Source organism: Gastrolobium bilobum, unplaced genomic scaffold (assembly GCF_033153095.1).
Source record: "Gastrolobium bilobum isolate Gb01-03AN ecotype WA unplaced genomic scaffold, APGP_CSIRO_Gbil_v1 utg3588, whole genome shotgun sequence".
NCBI lineage: Eukaryota > Viridiplantae > Streptophyta > Magnoliopsida > Fabales > Fabaceae > Gastrolobium > Gastrolobium bilobum.
In genome coordinates, this window is record NW_026899729.1 from 127,850 (window position 1) to 149,872 (window position 22,023).

The 22,023-nt window shown below is 33.9% G+C and overlaps 2 protein-coding genes across 3 annotated transcripts; both read right to left on the reverse strand.

Annotated features, from left to right (window-relative positions):
- Positions 1–568: 568 nt before the first annotated feature.
- Positions 569–13,104, reverse strand: LOC133293054 (probable cyclic nucleotide-gated ion channel 5). 2 transcript variants are annotated; one of them, XM_061491573.1, is made up of 8 exons: positions 12,928–13,104; positions 10,585–10,672; positions 9,318–9,900; positions 8,437–8,649; positions 7,953–8,254; positions 2,897–3,008; positions 1,863–2,099; positions 569–1,520 (listed from the first exon to the last, which is right to left on the reverse strand). In XM_061491573.1, the coding sequence occupies exons 2-8, from the start codon at positions 10,641–10,643 to the stop codon at positions 825–827; spliced, it is 2,202 nt and encodes a 733-aa protein (XP_061347557.1). In that variant the 5' UTR covers positions 10,644–10,672; positions 12,928–13,104; the 3' UTR covers positions 569–824. The 2 variants fall into 2 exon arrangements, with proteins under 2 accessions (XP_061347557.1, XP_061347558.1); XM_061491574.1 differs by lacking the exon at positions 12,928–13,104 and adding an exon at positions 10,171–10,251 and having other exon boundaries at positions 10,585–10,611.
- A 5,688-nt stretch (positions 13,105–18,792) lies between these two features.
- Positions 18,793–20,686, reverse strand: LOC133293031 (early nodulin-55-1-like). Its single transcript, XM_061491546.1, has 2 exons — positions 20,503–20,686; positions 18,793–19,205 (listed from the first exon to the last, which is right to left on the reverse strand). The coding sequence occupies exons 1-2, from the start codon at positions 20,684–20,686 to the stop codon at positions 18,793–18,795; spliced, it is 597 nt and encodes a 198-aa protein (XP_061347530.1).
- Between the last annotated feature and the right edge of the window lie 1,337 nt (positions 20,687–22,023).

The window sequence follows — 22,023 nt, forward strand, 5'->3', positions numbered from 1 at the left end:
AAATGCAAAGTGCATGTTAAAGAACCAAAATGGAACGAAGATAGAAATAAGACTGGGAATGCAGTAGCTTCCTGATTTAACTTGTGCTGCAACTAAAATATCCATGCAAATACTTGGGCCAAAACAGATATTGCCAGTGCTTCTGGTTGAATAATAGTCAGCACAACTGCACAAGTATTATCCCCTGGTTCTGGTAAGTTTCTTCACTTAGTCTTGAGCTAACTTTGAAGTGGGGATACCTGGGTACCAACAGGCAGCTGAAGTAATTTAGCTGGATAGCATCCACCTGGAGAATTAATGCCAAAAAATGGAGGGGAGGAGCCAGAAGAAGAAAGCAAGGGAACAAGAAAATTGCAGCTTCATACTACAAAATGTGAGCCTTAAAATAATTTGAAATTGGCTTATGAGCACGGTCATCTTGGACGCAGGTTGTCAACTGATAGGGAAGTGAAAAAACACGGGTGAACCTTGGGTGATATATTGAACTATGCTAAAAAGGATTCCAGTGGAAAAAACACAAGCATATTAAATCTCACTTAAATTACACATGGATGACAAATAAGACCGACCTTGATTCAGCCAACCAATTAATAAAATTGACAACATTACATCAATTTTACATGCTCAGTGGTAGGCCTAATATGACAGCCAGTTGGCTTAATGTACAATCTATAATTTACAAGGAAACATTCGCAGAGTCATAGAGCTCTTGAAATCCTCGCAAAAGCAACCAGAATAATTGTATAATTGACCTTTCTTCACAAGTTCCAATCATAATAGTTAATGAAAATAAACATTTCAAGAGATTAGTTACACGTGAAAATCTAGTCTGCATCATCTGAAGTAAAGTCAGGCTCGGGGGGTTTCTGTAGTTTTACTAACTCCCTGGCAGTCTTGGCAATTCGATTGCGATGTACACCACGAAGAGTGTGCGCAGCAAACTTTGAGGCCAACAAGGCGGCACCAAGGCTATGTGAACTGCCACCAGCATTATCATGAGTTCCTTCGGACTCAGCAGCGTCTTCTTCCTTTTGACGAAGCTTCATAATTTTCTTTTTAGAATACCGACGCCATGCTGCTTGAATAAAACAAGCAGCCCAAGTCCTCCATTGTTGGGAGTAAAAACGGAAAGTGTGTTGAACCTGTCTACTGTGAAGCCGCCTAAACTGACTGGCAACAAATTTTAACTCATCAGCCGTTAAGGCAAAGGTCTCAACCTCTGTTAATGCCTTAACTGTTCGAGTAGAAGATGGGAGATTAGAACCAGATTTGGGATCCAGAGCCCATGTTAAAAGCTCCTCCCCACAAAAGTCAGCCTCTTTTAGAAAACCGCGGTTGAAAAATCCACTCCTCCCACCATCTGTGGTAACACTTTCAAGGCGGCCACGTATGATGAAAAGCATCTCGTCAACTGGATCTCCTTCCCGGACAATGTAAGTACTCTCTGTAAATAAACATGGTTTCAGTCGCTCACATATGGCATCAAGCAATCTCTCATCCATACTCTCAAATAGTGGAACCTACAAGTCCATGAAAAGCAATTAATAAATTAACAAATTCGGATGTACATTAATTTGGTAAGTTAATCTAAGAGAGAGATTGGGTCCAAAAATCTCATATAGAAGCATTGTATGATTAAAGTCTAAAAGAGTTTGAAAAGAAAATCTTAAACATACTCGTGCAAGTAATTATACTCCTGCAGGATCAAATAAACATAACTTGATGCGATTATTTAGTTGTAAATACCATAACCACATATATGGAACTAAATAACCACACAATCGTTCAAGTACAAATTTTTGGTCCTTTCATTGTCAGAGAAAAGTTGGATCCTTTTTTAGTCCAAGTGTTAGACAGCATACCCTCCTCACTAAAGCCAAACAGAGATGACGCTTAATATCTCTTCGAAGATCCTTTGGTAGACTCTGAACTAGACTATCTTCATCTACGCCCCGCGTTGCCAACCACTTATATTGATCATACCGTCTCACACGCTCTCTAAGCTCTTGTGGGAGCAAGCGATGACGCATCCACTGCTCTGAATCACGCCTTTTGACTCTCATTTCCTCGAGCCTAATGGTAAGAGACTGAAGATATGTCTGGAATCACAGGAAAATACAGAAACCTCAGTATCAATAACAGACAGTGGGCTTCTTCATACTTTAGTGAACATTTACAAGGCCATTCTGTGATAGGAGAAACAACATTTAGAGCAAATTTAAAAACATCCAGTACTCACTCCCCATTATCTGTGCTCAAGTGCATGTGTATTTTAAATGAGCATGACCATGCCATGTCAAAGCCCATTTTTTTAAAAAAAAAAAATTAGACATGTATGAACACATGTTGTCAGTGGGTCGTGTCTGACACAGCACACAGCACCAAAATAGTGTTTCCATGTTTTATAAGTTTTCAACATGAATAATATGTAGTCCATCAGTTCTGAAAAGACACTAAGAAAATTTAGCAATAATAGCATTCATCTTCAACAATACATGCTTTAGCCAAAGAAAAAAGACAAGCGGTAGAAGTAAATCTTTCCTCTATGTAGCATATATCAGATCACATGCCACCTACAGCTGCCCTAACAAATAGATAGTAACTAGATGACTATTTGGAGGCTAGTTACTCCAATATAAAAACACTATTTAATATCATTTAAACCCACTCACATTACATTCATACGTTTGCAACATTCAATTCCATTAAGTACTCATATATCGTTGATAAGCATGAAAATTAATGTTGGGTAATTCAACTATTCAAGTATCCTGCACATTTGACCCAGACAAACACAAGTCTATGGATACTTCAGCATGTTCCTAATAAACTGAATAACAAGACTTCCAGCAATCTTAATTTCACGATATGTTAAGCTAAAGGATTTGAAGCATACCTGCATGTTTCCAATTAGAAGCGCAAAGAGGATGAGGCCAAATATAGCTAGTGATATTGAAAAGATAACCTCCCCAGGATAGGTGCTAGTTTGAAGCCCCTGGCCAAGTGTACTGCAGTGAAGTCAATGAAAAAAGAATATTGGCATATCAATAATCTACGAAATGAGAGAGAAGGGGTAAGAAGAAGACATGGGAACAAGTGGTTTCCTCTAGACTAAATCTGAAAATATAAGGCACATACTTTATCTGAAATCGGATAGAAACATTGATCCCAATGGCACAGACTCTATCATAGAGTTTATGTGAGCAGAAAGTGTTTAATTCAAATTAAGCAGTTATTAGTAGATACGATGCAGTTATGTATGTAGTTATTAATTCTCTATGTAATATACACTGTTATATTTTGGGTAGTGGGGGTGGGAAAATGAGTAACTGCATAGCAGTCACGGGAAGTTATTATTTTTCATTTATTAGTGTGAATCTGGATGTGGGGGGGGATCTGTTTGGAATTATTTCAGTCAAGGTACTAGGGCTAGGAGAGTTCCTCCTTACTGGGAGTTTAGACTCTTAATCGTGTAATTACTTGTTTCTTATTAGAATATATGTGCTGTTGTTACTCATATAAGGGGTTAGTCTTATCAATTGGTGCTTTCATTGAGAGTTGAAGAGGAAGAAAACAGTGGAATTGTTGTTGTATGCTCACGAGAATGGCAAATTAAAGGATGGATGCATTGGATCAAAGGTTGGCTGCCGTAGAAGTGTCAATCATAACACACAAGAGACTAACCATGATAAGAACCTTGGCAGTAGGGGTGTGCATGGAGCGATTCATAATCGGTTTTAACAAAAACCGAACCAAACTAGTTTTAAATAGTTTGGTTTTCAAACCGAACCGGTTTTCTTTTTTAAAACCGGTTTTTATTTATCCAAACCGGTTTGAAACCGGTTCCAAAACCGGTTTATAGTTAAAAACCGATTTTGATTTAAAATCAATCAAAACCGGTTTTAAATCAAAACCGGTTATGAACCATAAACCGGTTATCAAGTTCAAAACCAATTTTTTTATAACAACTTCAAAATCGGTTTTTGATGTGTTGTGCTACATTTTTTTTGAAATAAAATAAAAAATACCTTTATTATTTATTTATTTATTGCTAAATATATCTAGGCTATTTTGATTAAACATGAAAAGGTCAATAAATCCTAGAACTTGCTTAGGAGATGCTTTTTGGGATCTTACTGAAGACCTCAAGAATTTTCAAGGAGAGGAGATTTTGGATTGTGGCTTGGAACATGCGCATCTGGATAGACTCAATCTTAGAAATCTATCATTTTGGTTTTTGTTTTCCTCTTTGGTAATATCTCTTTTTTAACCTGTTTGTATAAAATTTGGGGTATTGGGAAAATGTTTTTTTCTCCTATTAACCACAAAAAGAATTTGGCTATTTTCCAAAAGTATAATGACCTGTAGAGGAAGAAGATATACAACCACTATTGAAGAGCATCTATGAAAAACTTCTAGTCCTAGTAGACATGATAAAGCCATTGGACTGGCTTGTTAATTGTTATTAGTCTAAACTATGTTAAATTGTGTCCTATTTTCTTCCTTAATTCAGTAGGCAAAGTTGTGTTATAACTTTGAAGTCAATAAGTAAATATTATGACTAGCTAGCGTTGTAACTTTAAAGCAAACTTGAATGACAGTGATTTATGTTAAATTTATCAAAATATTGAAGATAGGGTTAAAAAGTAAAAATAAAAAATGATTAAAAAAATGGATATGTTTTGGTTATTTTGGATATCCAAACTGTTGTGAAAATGGATAACCGAACCTAAACCAAAATTAAAAAACTGGATTGGTTTTTTAAACCGTTTTATAAAAACCGATTTTTGGAACGGGTTTGGTTCAGTTTATGGATTGATTGATCATTTGGTTTTTTTGAACACCCCTACTTGGCGGTCAATCAAAGCGTTTGGATGAGCACTCAACCCAACTGTCAACACTTATCACTACCATAGGAGAACTCACTAAGTTGTTCCAGACAATGTGTTCAGAAATGCGAGATGGGTTCTAAAACAACTACATCATCATGATGAGCCTTCTTTTTCAAGATCAGGGGAACATTAAGGGACTGGTGACGGTTCAGGAACATCCAAGAATGATGATCTTTGTTTGTCAGCCAAAAAGGTTGAGTTGTCGTTGTTCAATGGGACAGATCCAGTTGGTTGGGTAGCATGGGCTGAGGCGTACTTCTCTGTGCATGGCACTCCACTAGATCTTCGCCTCCAATTTGTGCAAATATGTATGGAGGGAACGACTTGGTATTGATTTAAGGTAATGAGGGAATCTGACCTGCAAATGGGATGGGAGAAATTCAAGCGGGCTCTTTTTTATCGTTATGGAGAACATTAATTGGGCAATCCTTTTTCACAACTCAAGGTATTGGCACAAACCGGATCAGTGGATGATTACGTTGAGGAATTTGAAATGTTGGCTGCACAAGTTCCTCCCATACTAGATGAACAGTATTTGGAACTGTTTCTTGGAGGCCTAAAGGAGAAGATTAGACCAGAGGTATTATCTATAGCTCCTGCTGATAAATATAAAGCAATTTCTGCTGCCAAACTTGCAGAGAAGAAGCTGGGAATGTTGGGAGACTCCAAACACATAGGAGCATGGAGAGAGAATGCTGCTTTTCGTAAGAATGTGGCGATAAGTCACCAAATTGCTGGAAGCAAAGATAGTGAAGCAAATGGAGACAAGCTGGGCATATTTCCAAATAATTCCCAAACTCATGAAAGGAATGAGAAGCAAACTAGTGGGGATGATAAGCAGAACAACAAGCCTAACCGAGGAGTGCGCAATCTTTCTTATCAAGAATTGTTGAAACGAAGAGCCAGGGGGCTGTGTTTCAAGTATGGACAGCCTTTCAGCCCTACTCATCAATGTCCAGAAAAGCAACTGCGCCTTCTAATTTGGGAAGAAGAGGATATGCCTAACACCATGGAATCGCAAGAGGCAAGGGATAAGATTGGAGATTTAGGATGAGGACATTCGCCAACAATTTCCAGCTTTCTGCCTTGAGGACAAGGCAAATTCTAATGGAAAGAGTAATTGATAGAAACATTGATCCCAATGGCACAGACTCTGACAGAGTTTAGGTGAGCAGAAAGTATTTAATTCAAATTAGGCAGTTATTAGTGGATAGGATGCAGTTATGTATATAGTTATTAATTCTCTATGTAATGTACACTGTTATATTTTAGGTACTGGGGTTGGAAAAATGAGTAACTGCATGACAGTTACGAGAAGTTATTATTTTTCATTTATTAATGTGAATCTGGATGAAAGTGGGGGGAGGGGGGGGGGGAATCTGTTTGGAATTATTTCAGTCAGGGGACTGGGGCTAGGAGAGTTCCTCCTTGCAGGGAGTTTAGACTCTTAATCGTGTAATTACTTGTTTCTTATTAGAACATTTGTGCTGTTGTTACTCATATAAGGGGTTAGTCTTATCAAAATCCCTACTGTTTAAAAGTAAACTCTTTGAAAAATACACACTATTTGAAAGAAATTGGAATCAGATGAGTGTTATTGTGTTCACAAAACTAAAATTTCCCTCTTATGAACTGCTATTAAACTCATCAGCGATTGTTGAACCACGCTCTGCCACCATCATTATGATTCACAGTGGAGATTGGTATGAATCCAGCCAATTCATCAGTATATGAGTCATTGGTAAGAAAGAAACCACAGGAAAAGTCGTCCGATGATGAGATGAGGTCGGTTCAGCCTAAAACCACTAGGAATGGCCCAATTTGAGGGAGGAGAGTTAATTGTTTGGTTTTTGGCTGCATAATCATCTGACAGCAGTGGATGGTGGAAAGGAAGCTGTAGAAAATACAACACAGCAGTGGGACAAAATAATTTAAGGATTCTTGATAAGATGGAGGCAGCGAGAAAAGCTCATGGTGGAGAGATAGAGACAGTGCTGGAAAGAAGAAAATAATCATAGATATGAAGTAGAGCTACGGATTTTAAGGAACTTAGTAACAACACTTAGTACCATGCCAAGTTTATAGACTAATAAAATGGTCAACTTTTAGAACAAATCTTGAAACATGCACAAATATGTAGAACATCAAACTTATCACCTATATAAAGAGTTCTGAAATAGCATTACAGTTGATATGGTCTGACTGTTCTTTACTTCAAATATTAGAATGTACTCTAACTTTGAAATCATTGAATCTATAGATTCAAAGAAAGAAAGCAGTACTCTAGATGTCAACTACATCGAAACTAATAGATATTCTTCAAAAACCAATACCATTAATTGTATTCAACATTTCAATGATTGGACTAGTAACCTACCTTCAGAAATTAATGTTAGGGTTTGTCTTACAGAACAAAGCAACAAGCTGGGTAACTAATCATGCTCCAAAAGATAAGTCCTATGCTCTTGAACACATGATAATAAGAAAAAGGTTTATCATTAGATTTTGAGATATGTGGAACCCTGATCTGATTAACATCAAATAAAATACAGTTAAAATAAAACAATTCACTTAAAATCCAATTTGTCTGTCCCTCCTTTATCCAGGATGAGAAAGTCTCGTTTAAGGTAGGGTGGTCCATAACTACAACCAAAGAGGATAAAGTTCCATAATGCCCAACTGTTGCTAGTTACTATAACATATCATTTCTCCAATGGTTTAGACAGATTCAAATTTTCTTTTTCAAATCCACTTGTTCATCGTGTTATAAGTTTTATTAGAGGCACAGAACACTAATATAAGGAACATCCAAGAGATGTGACATCAATAGAGTTCAAGTTACCCAGTACCCACTGCAATACTAATACAACAATAACCAATAGTTTTTCTATCTGATTTGTTTGTCTTCAACACATTCTCTTCACAAACAACTATTCAGAAATAATATAATCAATCCAGAAATGTACATATTTCTGGGGAAAAGCTTGGAAAACCAGTATTCAGTTCAGACAGAAATCAATAAAACGCATGAAAAATGTCCAAAAGAAACAAAATAATTACCTCAAATTCTGGAGCCCCCACCATAAACAGTAACAGTATTTGGACAAAAACTTCTTAGATGAAACGATACCAGATGACAATGCTTGCTTGAAAATTCCATAATCAAAAGGTGGAGGATCATCATTGGCAGAGCACTTTGAATTAAGAATGTCTTTACTTCTATTCTGCCAAGCACTATAACCTTCCATTTGCTGGTTGCCACAATACAGAAAGTTTTTATTGCACCCATCGTCACTGCAAGCCTTTTGCCAGCATGAGTCATTACGTTCAATAGCTAACAAGTACCAAAAAGCACCAACTATCTGCAAATATTATTGAAGTAAGAAAACCAAAAATAAATTATTGGCAAAGTTGATGCACCATAAAGCTAGATAGCAAGAATAATAGCATAACTAGTGAGGTCGTATTTTAGTTCAAAAATAGCAAGGCAGCAAAGACCAACAGAATTAAACATCACAAACAAAAAATAAAAAGAAAAACTTACATGACTAGCAAGCATGTATAACAGCAAATAATATGCAGCACCTGCCCATGCAGTTTCAGCAAAGACACCGGCTGTTCTCTTAAGCTCTGAAGTCAATGGTACCATTCGAAGAAATCTAGGAACATACTGAAGCAAGATAATGAACAGCAAGGTCTGCTTTGTAGCTAGTACATCTGAACCTTTTGACCTCAGAAGAAATCTCCAAACCACAATCTGAATACAAGAACAGAAAAAGAAAAAATAAAGTACGCTTTGAGTTTTCTTACATGCTCCTTCAAATTGCAATTGCAATACGGACACGCATTACACTAATACAAATAACTGTTGTAACTTTATTAATGGACGTCCACTGAGAAAAGTTTTGAATATATTAATTAATGTACAGAGTAGGTAGTTGCAAATTTCAGCAGAAATAACTATATATAATCAAAAGTCAAGATAGCATTAACAATTGAATACTCCTTATATCTGCCAAAATAAGAGTTCAGCATATCGACAGCAAAAAGTATCATTTATACTTTGATTGTTGTAGAACACGGTGTATCTAACAAACATGCAGAATTAATTTAAAAATAGGAGAACTTATTAAGAAAAAAGAAAAAAGAAGTAGCAATCCTCAAAAGCTTAAAAAAAAAATCAATAATAAAAAAATTTAAAATAAATTTATAAAAGAATCTCCATCTTTAACAGTTTCAAACCAAAGAAGACAGATAAGTAACGGGATTTGAGAGCTTTATTGTATTGATGGTACTGTTTGCCTATTTCTCTGTGGCTATGCTATGTAGGATATCTTATCCTCCACTTTTACTGTACTCTTCTCTCTAGTGAAGTCTCTCAGAATTAACAAAAAGATATTGACTCAAGATAACAGTCTTTTCAACCTGTGGTATCGGCAACACAGATAGGAAATCTATGATGAAATACCGCCGCAAGTATCGCTTGGCTATCTGTGCTGAATCTATCACAAGCTCACCCCGCCCAAAGACACGAGAGGATGGAGCAATATAAGCAGTACGAAATTGGAGAGCCATGTGCATAAGATAGAAAGCATCAATGACTGTCCTTATGGTGGTAACTATGGCTGCCAACTTTTGGTCTATGCCAAGACAGTGTAATGAATCATTGATGACAGGGAGATAAAAAAACAGTGGATCCACAGACACAGCCAAAATGCATGAGATAACAAAAAGCTTATTCCAGAAGAGCAAAAATTTGTCTTGAGGATCAAATATCTTCTTTTCTGACCCTTTAAGATCTTCCGGGAAGACTGCCCTAGATACCCCCAATCCAAGTGTTCGACCAATTGACTTAAGTCCTTCAGATCCTTTTCTCATTCCTCTTTTAAAAGACCTAGAGGTTACGCTCCTTCCATGACCATCATGGCTTAATTTGTCAATATTAAATCCAGATTTTTTAACTCCAGCATCAGAAGATGAAGACAGTCTAGAATCCAATGACTCCAACCTAGAAATAAACAAACAGAATGCACAGAAACAGATCACTTTCCTCTAAAACTGAAGCAAAGTAATTGTTCATAAACAGGAACCTGAAGATCCATTAGACCAGAAAAAGGCAGAGAGAAGAAATCAAGAAATTAAGAGAATGCTTTCTCAAATATCATGTGTGCATACTAAGACTTAAGGTCACTATGAGTTGAATACTAAAAAATTTATTCAGTTTAAGAAAGCTACATCCATAAGATTTATGTAAAGCATCTTAAAATTAAAAGCTTACAATATTGCAAGTCAAAAACTAGTTTCTCTACGTTTAACTGGTCAGCCATCTTGGAAAATGCCAAAATAGCAAATTTTCTACCTGCTAAAACTCACAAATGTGTGACAGCAAATGGTTAATTGGTTATATATCCATCCATATTTCATGACAGAAAAGCAAATTAAATATACCAACGCTGAAAGTTTATATCCTAAGTTAACTTTGAAATAACTTAAAATTTATTCTAAATTATATACCAAAAAATAAAAATAACAAATTATTCTAAAGTTGAGGGGGGGATTCAGAAATTTCAATAACTTGAATTCATTGTCTTAGAAAATGTGAGCTAAGAACATGAATAAATATTATTTGCATTACTCTCTTCTCCTTCATATCTCTACAACCGTAACCTTGCAATGAAAATATATTGGATACCTCAAAAAGTTCTCCGGCTGGCCACCCATGTATTGTGACTTGTAACCACAGTCAAACATCTTTCAGCAGTTGATCGCATATGCACAACCTGGAGATAAACCAAACAAGATTCAAAACAATGATCAATATTAATAATATTTCTGTATTCATGCTCAGATTCCAAATGTTCACTAGAAGCCTCGTGCTAGAGGCTGGAGCAATTTCCAATTCAAATTTAGAAAATATATAGCTTTGAGAATGTCATCAGACAGAATAAGAAACTTATGCTCATGTTTACTCTCTTCAGGTGTTAAAACCCAAACGCAGATCTACTTTATAAAATAGATTGATTGCACCAGCAGAATGAACCTAAAGTTGCCACTTGCTTGGTATATCATCATCCTTCTGGCATGGTATTTGTGAAACTTTTCATTTTCTAAACCAAACTGCTAGTTCCCATAGAATATCTCAGCATAGTATAATCAAATGCCTATACTCTTAGGTGGATAGCATGGTTATTGAAATAAATGACCCTACTCTTTGGCAATACCATTTTCCAGATATTCCATCTTACGAGGAAAGAAATAATTATCACCAGTAGCCCTCTCTTCGCCCAACCCTTATTTCGTGGTTCATAAACTCATGAAAGTCACATTAATACTCTGAAACAACTACTTCCAGTGATTTAGGTAAAGCTAGTTCATCCTTATGATTTAAGTAAAGATAGAGTTCATCGGTGATCAGCTAGTAGCGTAACACTTGGTTAAATGCTTATGATATAAAAAGTCACAAAAAAATAACTAAATGAAAACAAAATGATTTGGTGATTGGTAGGGTGTATTATTGGGAAAATTTATTTCCTAGCATTATTATTGACTGTATATTTAATTATCAATTATATAATCCTATTTAACACATTGAGCCAATTAAGTGATCATTTTAGAAAAGGTCAATTAGATTCTTAATAGAGTATGGGCTAAAAGGATGTATACCTAATATTGATCCAACTAGGCATAATGAGAGACAAACCAGACAATATAAAAGAAACCGTAAGGTCATGATTATGGTTCCCAAGACGTCAAATCATAGGCGGTTCCTCTCTTCCCCATGTAAAAAGAAGATCCATTCAAGAATCCAGTCATTAGATTAAGAAAGGACAAAATCCAAAAGTAAAAGGTCAAAGATCAAGTTATTGCTACGGAGACACATTCGCTTTTCTTTTGGCTGACATTCATCAATGACACAATATGATAGATTTTGGTGTTAGTGACAGGTTTCACCGTAGACTTTAATATTTAAAATCTGTCATGTGTTTGGTACACAATTAAAATTTAAAGGAGATAAAATTCAAGGGATAAAATTTTATGAAGTAAATGCTAATGATGTAAAATATCTTATCCCTTAAAAATTAAAAATGTTTGCTACATGAATTTTTTTTTGTAAAAAACAAGAAAAAAAAATTAGAACTGTTGTCGTTCAACAATAACGATTAGTGGGTGTTTGATAGGTGAATTTTTTTGAGAATGCTAAAAAAAGTGATAGATGTGATTCACAAATGACCATATTTAATATAGAATAAGGAAAATTTGCCTATAAAAACAAAATTTGATGGAAAAAATTTTATAGTGTAAAAATAAAGAAAAATACCCACTTGAGAATACCACCTTGATGGTATTATTTTGATTTCCCAGTCAAATTCAAATTTGTAGCAATTTTACACCAAAATTTTTCATGTAATATTTCAGTCTAACAAATAATATTTTTTTAACTTTCTCATAAAAATCACTTTTCCCACCATTTTCTCACTAATTGTATTTTTCTAATAAAAGAAAATTTCTCCGATACCCTAGCCTTCACACATCCCTCCCTCGCTCTATCTCTCTCTCTACTTCGATAATATCTCTTTCTGCAATATCATCCTTCAAGTACAAGAGCACCACGACAAAATCTCAAAAATCGAAAGAAAACCTCGCAGGAGAATAAAGAGCGACGGTTGACAGTTGCCGGCGACCGGAAATATCGCCGCCGGTGAGGAGTTGTTGTTAGGAATTGTCAAAGTTCATGAGTGAGAGTTGGAGTAACATTTATCCCAAAAAAGTTCACTACTTTTCTCCTTTGTTTTACTTATTAACCAAACATTTAAATTTACTCTTCTGAAATGTGTCCCCCTAACCATAACCAAACTTTAGCGGTAGGGTTAACTGTCGCTGAAGTTTGAGTTCAAAATTAAAACCTCAAATCTCTTACGAATTACGATTTCAGCAACACGCAACAATCCGAAGCAAATATATTATAAACTCTATTCGCTGATTCCATTGAGATTGAAGCAAATAAATTGGAAAAAAAAAAAAAGAGGGAACGGACCTCATCGAGAAATAGGCGATGTAACGGTGAGTGCGATTGAACGGAAAAAGAAGATGGAGAGACGCAGAATAAGGCATTTGAAGTGGAATCTTAATCTCTGGGAAATTAAGTAGTCGTCGTCGTCGTCATGGTTGTGCTGTGCAACACTCACTGGACAAGAAAAGAAAACTATGGAGAAAGTGCCAAGACTTTCACAAGAAAGAAAACCGACAAAAACGTAATCTGTAATCACAAAGACGAAATATAAATATCTCGTTCTTTTTATAGAAATAGAAACAAAAATCTAATTAACATAAACATTTTAGACATGTTTTTTAATTGAAAAAATTCTCTTAAATAAACGAGTGTAAATGTGAAAGTATACGAATCATAAAAATTTGAGAAATTAAAGAGTACGATTTAATTATAAGAGATAGGATATTGTTATTACCAAAAACGTTACTACCATATTTTAACCATTGATTTCCAAAACAAAATTAAAATATTATTATTTTAATAAATAATTACAAATATATAGTTGTTTCAAAATTATTTACGAACCTATTGCACTCATTCTTTTTTTTTTTGATAACATTAAGGGGCGAAGCCCCAAACAAAAACAAACTAACAACCAGAAACAAAAAATAACTATCCAGGGTCTATATCCCTACAAGAGGAGATTCCCTGAAGATCGTGATCAAATAACTGAGCAAGGTGAAACGGCATAACTCTATGACTCCAGAATCCAGTATCTTTGTGAAGAGCAGACTTGGCTAACCAATCCGCACAGGAATTAGCTTCTCTTGTATTGCACTCATTCTAGCTCAAATTAGGCGTGATCATTTACGCCTAAGTTAGGCGTGACTCACAATGTATTCACATATAATTTAGACTTGATTCGTCTGGTGTTGACACGTGACGCAAAAAAATCAACTTATGAACTGTAAAGCTTTGAAAAGTCATAACTTTTGACTTGGGTATCTAAATCAGGTAAAAAAAAAATTGATTCCACAAAATTTTTCGAGATCTATGCAATGACACCTTATTTAATGTATTTTATCTCTCACAAACACAGTTCAAATTTGCAATAATGCTATTATAAGAGCATTTAAACCCAAAAGCCTCCGAGTACTGGGTTTGTGATTTAATATAAAAAAACTAAAAAATTATTATTAATAAGGAAAATAAAATAAAGATTTCATTTGTGATTTAAACTAAAAAATTAATTTAAAAATCTGTATTAATAAAGAAAATAATTAAATAAATATTCTAAATCTCTAAGTAAAAAGGATTTTATTTTTAAAAACCATTCAAAGGCTATAAGCTTCCAACTATTTCAGCCATAAAGACCCAACCATTGTTTCGTACAAGAGTTGTTTCCAAACTTCAGAGTTCAGGATTCGATTTCAGGTTTAGTTCTCTTTTCTTATACCCATTAGTCCCTTTATTATTTTTATTTTAAATTTATTTATTTTTTCTTTCTCTTAGGCATACATCATTTAAATGGCTTTAAAGAAAAAAAATCATAAAACATAAGGATGTAACTTACGATACAATATGATTCACGATACAAAAAATCAGTCAAACGATACATGATACGTATTGCGATTCAATAACATTGTACACTATTTTTTTTTTTCAAAACACTTGGTTTTGGTGTTGATTCGGAAAGAACTCAGGCTTCTGGGTTTAAACGCTCATATAGTATCATTATTGCAAATTTGAACTGTGTTTGTTAGAGATAAAATATGTCAAATGAGATGTCATTGCGTAGATCTCGAAAAGTTATGTGGAATAAAAAAATTACCTGATTCGGATACCCGAGTCAAAAGTTATGGCCTTCTCAAGTTTTGCGGTTAAACTGTTAACTTTTTGTGCCACGTGTCAATATCAGACGAGTCACGCCTAAATTAGGCGTGAATGCCTTGTGTTTTGTGAAGTTGTGAGTCACGCGACTCACACCTAACTTGGGCGTGAATGAGTGCATTATATTCGTAATTAAATTCAAAACATCAACTTATTGGTAATTATTTACGAAAAAATAATATTTTAATTTTTTTCTGTTGATTTCCGTCAATCAACGGTTATTATTTTCACAAATCAAACTCATTAATTAATTATTAATTCGCAATAAATAAAACCGTTGATTGACGGAAATCAACAGTTAAGATATGGTAGTAAAATTATTTGTAGTAACAATATTCTATCCCTAATTATAAAATAAAATTAAAATTATTAAGAAGAAAGTATTATAATTTAATTAGAAAGTGGGAAAAAATATTTTTGCTTTTATTAAAAAAAAATTCTGTCACACTCATATAAAATTAAGTGGAGAAAATATTAGTAGGATTCACTTATTTTTATGTGAGTGCGGTAGAAAAAAATTTCTATAATAAAAGCAAAAACATTAAACCCTTAGAAAGAAAGAATTACCATTTGGGAGGGGGTGTACTTTAAATAGTGTTAGCTGAATTGGTAGCAAGGGAGTTAAGTAAGTAGAAAGAAAAGAGTCTCGATTCGATCCCTATATGCCACAATTGAGAAGGGCTCCGGATTAGTCTCATAGCTAACTAAAAAAATTGAAGCTTGTGAAAATACACTGAGAGAAGTTAATTCATCTCAAAGAGATAATTAGAGTTAGGTTAACTCTAAAAAAATAAAAAAAGAATTACCATTTAATTAGACCTAAAGGTCAAAATTATCCATATATTGTTAATGGCTATCACTTTTTTCTGATTGGTCAAGAACAGTAGAACACTAGTAGGTAAATGATTATTACTCATCTTTGAGTGGTCAACCATATTACGTAGTAGAACACTACTATAATGCTGGTCAACCATATTCGTTAATTAGTTAAGAGTCTAATATTTGTTATCAATGATTATTGCTTATATTTGATCCATCATTACGTACCGTAACTAAATAGTGGTTCACAATGTGACATCTACCATTAATGGCTATCACTCATATTTGATTTATCATAATGGTGACTGAACGGAAATGTTTCGAACGAATGGATCCGATCAAATTGAAAAATGGCAAAATGGAAAAATTTATGTCATTACTTTGCACTTTTGCAGAAAATGTATCATTACGTTATTGGTGAAATAATATCTCTTTCCAAAAAAAAAAGTATGTTTTTTTTTTTTTACCGTCACAAAAAAAAATGTTAGGAATAAAAGATATTAAGGAATTATTGATACGTAAAATCATAATTACTAATACCACTTAGTTAGAAGGTTATCACTCATTATTTTATTGGTCAACAGTAATCATTTAGCCATAAATATATAATTCTTTTTTTTGGAAAATAAATAATATAATTCTTATTATTTACACTACTCTTATCTGATTAGTTAATAATAATCACTTTATAACTACAAATTACTTATCTTTTATCTTTAGTCAACCATAGTCGTCATTGATTGTTAGGCTGTCTTACAAACTTTTTAATTAATTTTTATTATTGTTAGATCGAAATTAAATTAACAACTCTCACTAGTTGATTTTATTTTTTTAACGATAATAAAAATAATTATAAGTAATAGTAAAGCAAATGATATTGTAAGTATATCCTTCTCTCAATAAAATTAAATAGTACTTATTTCTAATTTAAAATTTAAATAATTATTCCTAACCACTTATCTTTCTTGATTATTCTTCAATATTCATTAACTTTGTTGAAGGAGAAATCATGAGAGAGAAAAATACAAAAATAAAAAAGGGAAAACGATTCTGTGTGTTGCAGCCTCTGCTTCTTCTTTCTATTATGTGAAAAATTATTTTTATTTTTATTTTTAGGTAATTGGTACTGGATTTTTTTGGTTCTGAACCCAGAAAAATTTGATGGCTCTTTCCTTCTTTTCTGGCTCTGTTTTCTGGGTGTCTATTGGTTTGGAGAAAAAAAATGATAACTTTTGGATCGTCAGCCAAGCACTATAAATTTATTTAAGTTGAAAAAAATAACGAATTTAATGTGGAAATTATGATATTTATATGCTCACATGGAACTATACTTCTTCAATGAATCAGATCAGGACAATTAAAGTGGATAAGTTTGTGACACTAGTTAAAGATAAATTGGATGGATCCTCTGAAATTCAAATATTGACCATGCAACACGTACGGTCTGAATCTGATGTACTCATGCAAATAAGAACAAGAACAAGGGATATATGAAGTAAAGTGTTTATTGAAGTCTATTGCTATGTAATACAATTAATGATGTATAGAAGGAACTTAATTAAACACAGATGAAATGAAATATATAATAAAGATGAAAATAAGCTGCACAAAGCCATAATTACAACAATAAGTATATATATGTTGAAGCTAATGAAGTATATATGGTTCATGCATATATGGTGATGATCTAATTGCGGGGATGAGTGTTATCTGGATGAGACACCCCAGTGGCAACCTTTGCAACATCCATGGCTGAAGCTTCTGGCTTCTTATTGGAGTACAAGACCAAGTAACCTAGCACAGATATTGCTGCAAAGCCACCAATGGCCATTTTCATGGGACAGTGAGGCATTTTCCTACGTTGGTGAAGTACTTCTGTGGTATGTAGCCGTGAACGCTCTTTCGTTTCCTCTGCCCCAACCATTTCGATCCTTTTTCTTTCTAAATTCCTCTGTCTATTTCTTATATATATACCCTTATGAATCTGTGCCTTTGTAATCCTATATATATATATATATATATGTGTGTTTTATATGTATTATATATGTGCAATTATTGTGTACGTGCTTTAGTTTGCAGGTTGAGGTGTTTATGCAAGTCTTGCTAGAAGAAAGAGAAGAACATGGGAATGGCAAGAAGGAATACAAGGCGAAAAACAATGGGTTCTGTACAAATGGAGCTTCTAGAATTGGAGTCTTTTTGCATTTGACACGTTGTGTGGTTGACCTTCTAAGGAGATCCACTATGTAAAAATTGTTTGACCTTAATTTTCTACGTCGTTCCGCATGACTCTGGTTTATGACATTTTGTTTTTGTTCTTTTTGAAAATATTTCATCGTTTGATCGCTTTACGATTAGTTCGATTCGGTGATTTAGGACGGGAACAGGATTAAAATTTTAAACCCCTTCTAAAAATGATATTGAGAAGAATCGAACAAATAGTCTCACTCCCACATGTTCAGCTCCCATGAACCAACTAAGCTACCATCATTTATAACTTTTTGTTAATGTTATAACTTATAATTTCAATTTGTTGGTCAATGGTGGTAATAATTCCGTTATTTCGATATTGTAATTTGTAAAGGTAGCTAGATAAATGTCCCTTATTATTTCCTATGTGATGTGAATAGTTAGTTGAAAATGCATATTAACAGATTCTTTGGGCTTAAAATATAAGTAAATCATCTAAAAAATTTCCTTAGAGAACATGGAGACAACTTATTCAAAGGCAAGGTCCTACATTGTCACCGTTAATAAGCCTACTTCAGAATTAGTCGAGCTAGAAGAAATACAAGAGAGTTGTTTACCACTTTATCTCAGATTTAGTTATGTGGATTCGTCTGAACACGTGGCAGGGCAAAAAGGTGAATATAAGTGCAAATAAATTTATGCAAATTAATATTAATGAATACATAATATATAAATGAGAAGCAGAAAACATATTTATAATTAGAGAAACAATAACTTGGGAAGAGCCAATACACATTTAAATCCAAATGACTTATTCATGCTTAATTGAAATCACTCAGACCAGCCATTCGAGTTCAAGTGCGCAATCTTTCTGACTCGAAACAACCCTTTTCCCATCAAAAGAAAACACATAAGCAAAATGAAAACGAAAAAACTTGACTTGACCACACAAATATTGCATGTAGTCACGGAGACATTAATTCATGCAAATACAAACATATATATTTTTTATTAAATTAAGAACATCATCACCAATGAAACACCCAACCACATCACAATTCCGATGAATCCACCGCTTGAACCGCGAGCAACACCTTGATTAGTTGGTGACGGTGACGGTGACGGTGACGGTGAAGGTGATGGTGATGGTGAAAATGGCGGTGCGGGTGACGCTGACGATGAAGGAGGCGGGGGATGAGACGTTCCTCCTCCGTGTATTTCAGACATGACGACAACAAGAAGCTTTAACCCCATCTGGCAATGACCCTGAGCACTAATAAAGTGGTGATGTCCTGAATTGGAAAGCCAGAACTTGGTATTGCCGTCCCTGAATATTGTGTGTTCCGCTCTCTCACTATTGCACCTCTGATAATCATTCTCATTCACCACGTGCACCGATTCTGTTCTGTTATCATATTTAAAAACTGTACATATAGGACATGCAAACAAATTGTTATTAATTAATTAAAACACACAGAAAATGCAAGAAAAATCAATGCAAATTCCAAGAGTCTCTGAGTAGTTGAATTTAGTTTGCTTAAGGAGGATGTCACAATTAGAGAGATGCAAAGAACCAATTCAAAATCTTAAACTCGGAACCCGCTCCGAATCGGACTAACATCAAAGCGATGAACTGAATAAAATACATTCGAAAAACCTATTTACCTGAAAGATAAAAGTTGCATATAAAAGTCTTAAGAGTCCGTTGAAATTGAGGGGGTGAATAATCACAAACTCACCCTATTTATTAGGAGTAGAACTACAATTAAATAGGCTAAGACAAACTTGTTACAATAAGTGCACTATCACATTTTAAGATTTATAAGTCTTGTTGGGATATTTAAGTGTGGTGAAGTTTAACATTGGTGTATTGGATTAACTGATGTCCATATAAGTGGAGGATCCATGAATTCAATATTTTAAGATTTTGGATTGAAATATTAATGTCAGATCCATTTGATATGATTAATCTAACTTAGCCCATTTATAATGGTCTTCCACCATAGGCTCCACTGACCCACTTAATAGGTCTTTCTCTTAGTTGGTCCTCATTTATTTCGTTTTGTCAAACTTCATTACTCATAGTTAAATCTAGGGGTGTAAATGGGCTAGACAAGCCTACAGTGGCCTACGACCTAGCCTATATTAGGTCAGATTTGACTTATTACAAATAGTAAATAGAATAGTCATGTGCTTTTAAAAAATCTATTTAGATTACAGGTTATAGGCTTTTTTGTACATATCGGGCCTATAAGCTTTATAGATCGACCTATATCATATTATTTATTTTAAATAAAATTATTATTTTAATACTTTTGAATAATAAAGTAATATTATTTTAATTATTCTTTTAATTGTTGAATGTTTAATAGGCTTCAACAGGCTAACAGACCTAGGTCAAGACTTTTATTTTTTAAATATAGGTTAGGCGAAACTTGTAATTTGGGGCCTACACAGGCTAACAGGTCAGGTTAGATAATTATTTTTTACACAAGCCAAGCCTATTTAAGGCAAAGTCTAGCCTAGCCTAATTTATTTACACCCCTAATTAAATCCTAGTATTTATTAATAAAACCGGGTGCTTGTGCTAGGCGAAGGCAAGCTAATCCAAAAACTGTTAGGTAAAAGTCAGGTTAATAATTTTTCATTTCACAAAGGAAAAAAAAAAACGAATACAGAAAGAAATACTAGTATAAAAAAGGGATATATAGTTGTTATTACTGAGAGCATCGCCGATCCTGAATCGTTGACGCTTGGCCCACTGGTTGAGTGAATCTTGTGATGGAAGAGGAACCTTCCATGAATTCTCACTGCCTCCAACTAGAAATTCTCGGGCTTCAGAGCAGGAAATTAGCAGCCACATAGAGAAAAAAATGATCAACAATAATGGAGGTAAAGAACCCATTAATTGATGGTTAGTGTGAGAGACGAATTAAGTACTGGCTTTTGGGTTCTCAATTAATATAGCCTTCAACAGTTGTGATAATAATGCTCCGAATGAGAGCCACTTGGCAATTTGAAGCAACACCACATTTTGGCGAATTGACGAGCCAAGAACCCGAAAATAACCTCTTAGATTACGTGCATGAGCTCTTTAAATTAAACCAAGCACCTTTTCGTTATTCTTTAGGATGCATTTATATATACACATAAAAATTTAAAAGAAAGACACGACTCATTAATTAACGGAAATGTGTGAAAAATACATAGTGGCCTATCTGTCAAAAAAAAAAAAATCGTCCCGTGACTTAATTATCATTTGTTTGTGTCATATTTCTTTTTACCATGTTATATATATACCTGTTCATTTTTTGAGGGGTTAAATGTTTTTTCGCTCCAACGTAGAGGCAGCAGAAGAAGGGCGTCACATCTTCAGTTAAACAATTCATGTACTAGTGAGTTCGTCTTTGTGACTTATGACAATCCTAAATGGCACATACTAATAATAATTTTTGTAAAGAAAAAAGACTCTGTAATATTATTACACGTTATAATTATAATCTTAGGAAATGGTGTTTTAATTGCAGGTCAAGGAGCGCTTGATGTGTTTGTTATCATTCAAGACTAGGGAGAAAAAATGAAAATGGTTAACTCTTAGACTGTATAGGAAAATACTGCTTGTACATGGTCAAGGAGCAAATGTTTATTTTTATACTTATTAGTACACTTCCTTGATCAGTTTATAATTTATTTATCTTTTTATGTTAGATCATTTATGAAATGCATTAGTTAACTTTTACACAATATTAATAAAAGAAATTATTAATACAAACAGAAAATGTAGAATATAATTAGATGAAAGTATTATAAATGAAGATTGACTTAATTGACAACATTGAACAGTATTAATATAAGGTTATAGATCTGATTCTTGTTGAGATTTTCATTTCTAGGTTAAGTATCTGTTTAAGCATTTGTTGACTTGTAGCATATCCTGATATTAAAATGACTAAAATTTTATTTACCCAAAAAAGAAAAAAAAAAGAATAACAAAGTATTAACAAGTTAATCATGAGTTCCAAAATAACATCACTCTATATGATTTCTTTTTTTGTGAAGAACTCTACCTTATATGATATGCTAAGTTGGACTGTATTCGATCATCATTCCCTGCAATTTAAAATAATTAGGGGATCATATTAACTTTTTTGTATAAATTTTTACATGTAAGATTTTTTTTTTTTCTCATCCAACTTTTGTGGACAAAGGATTGGCTTTAATCCATAATGAACAAATAACAAT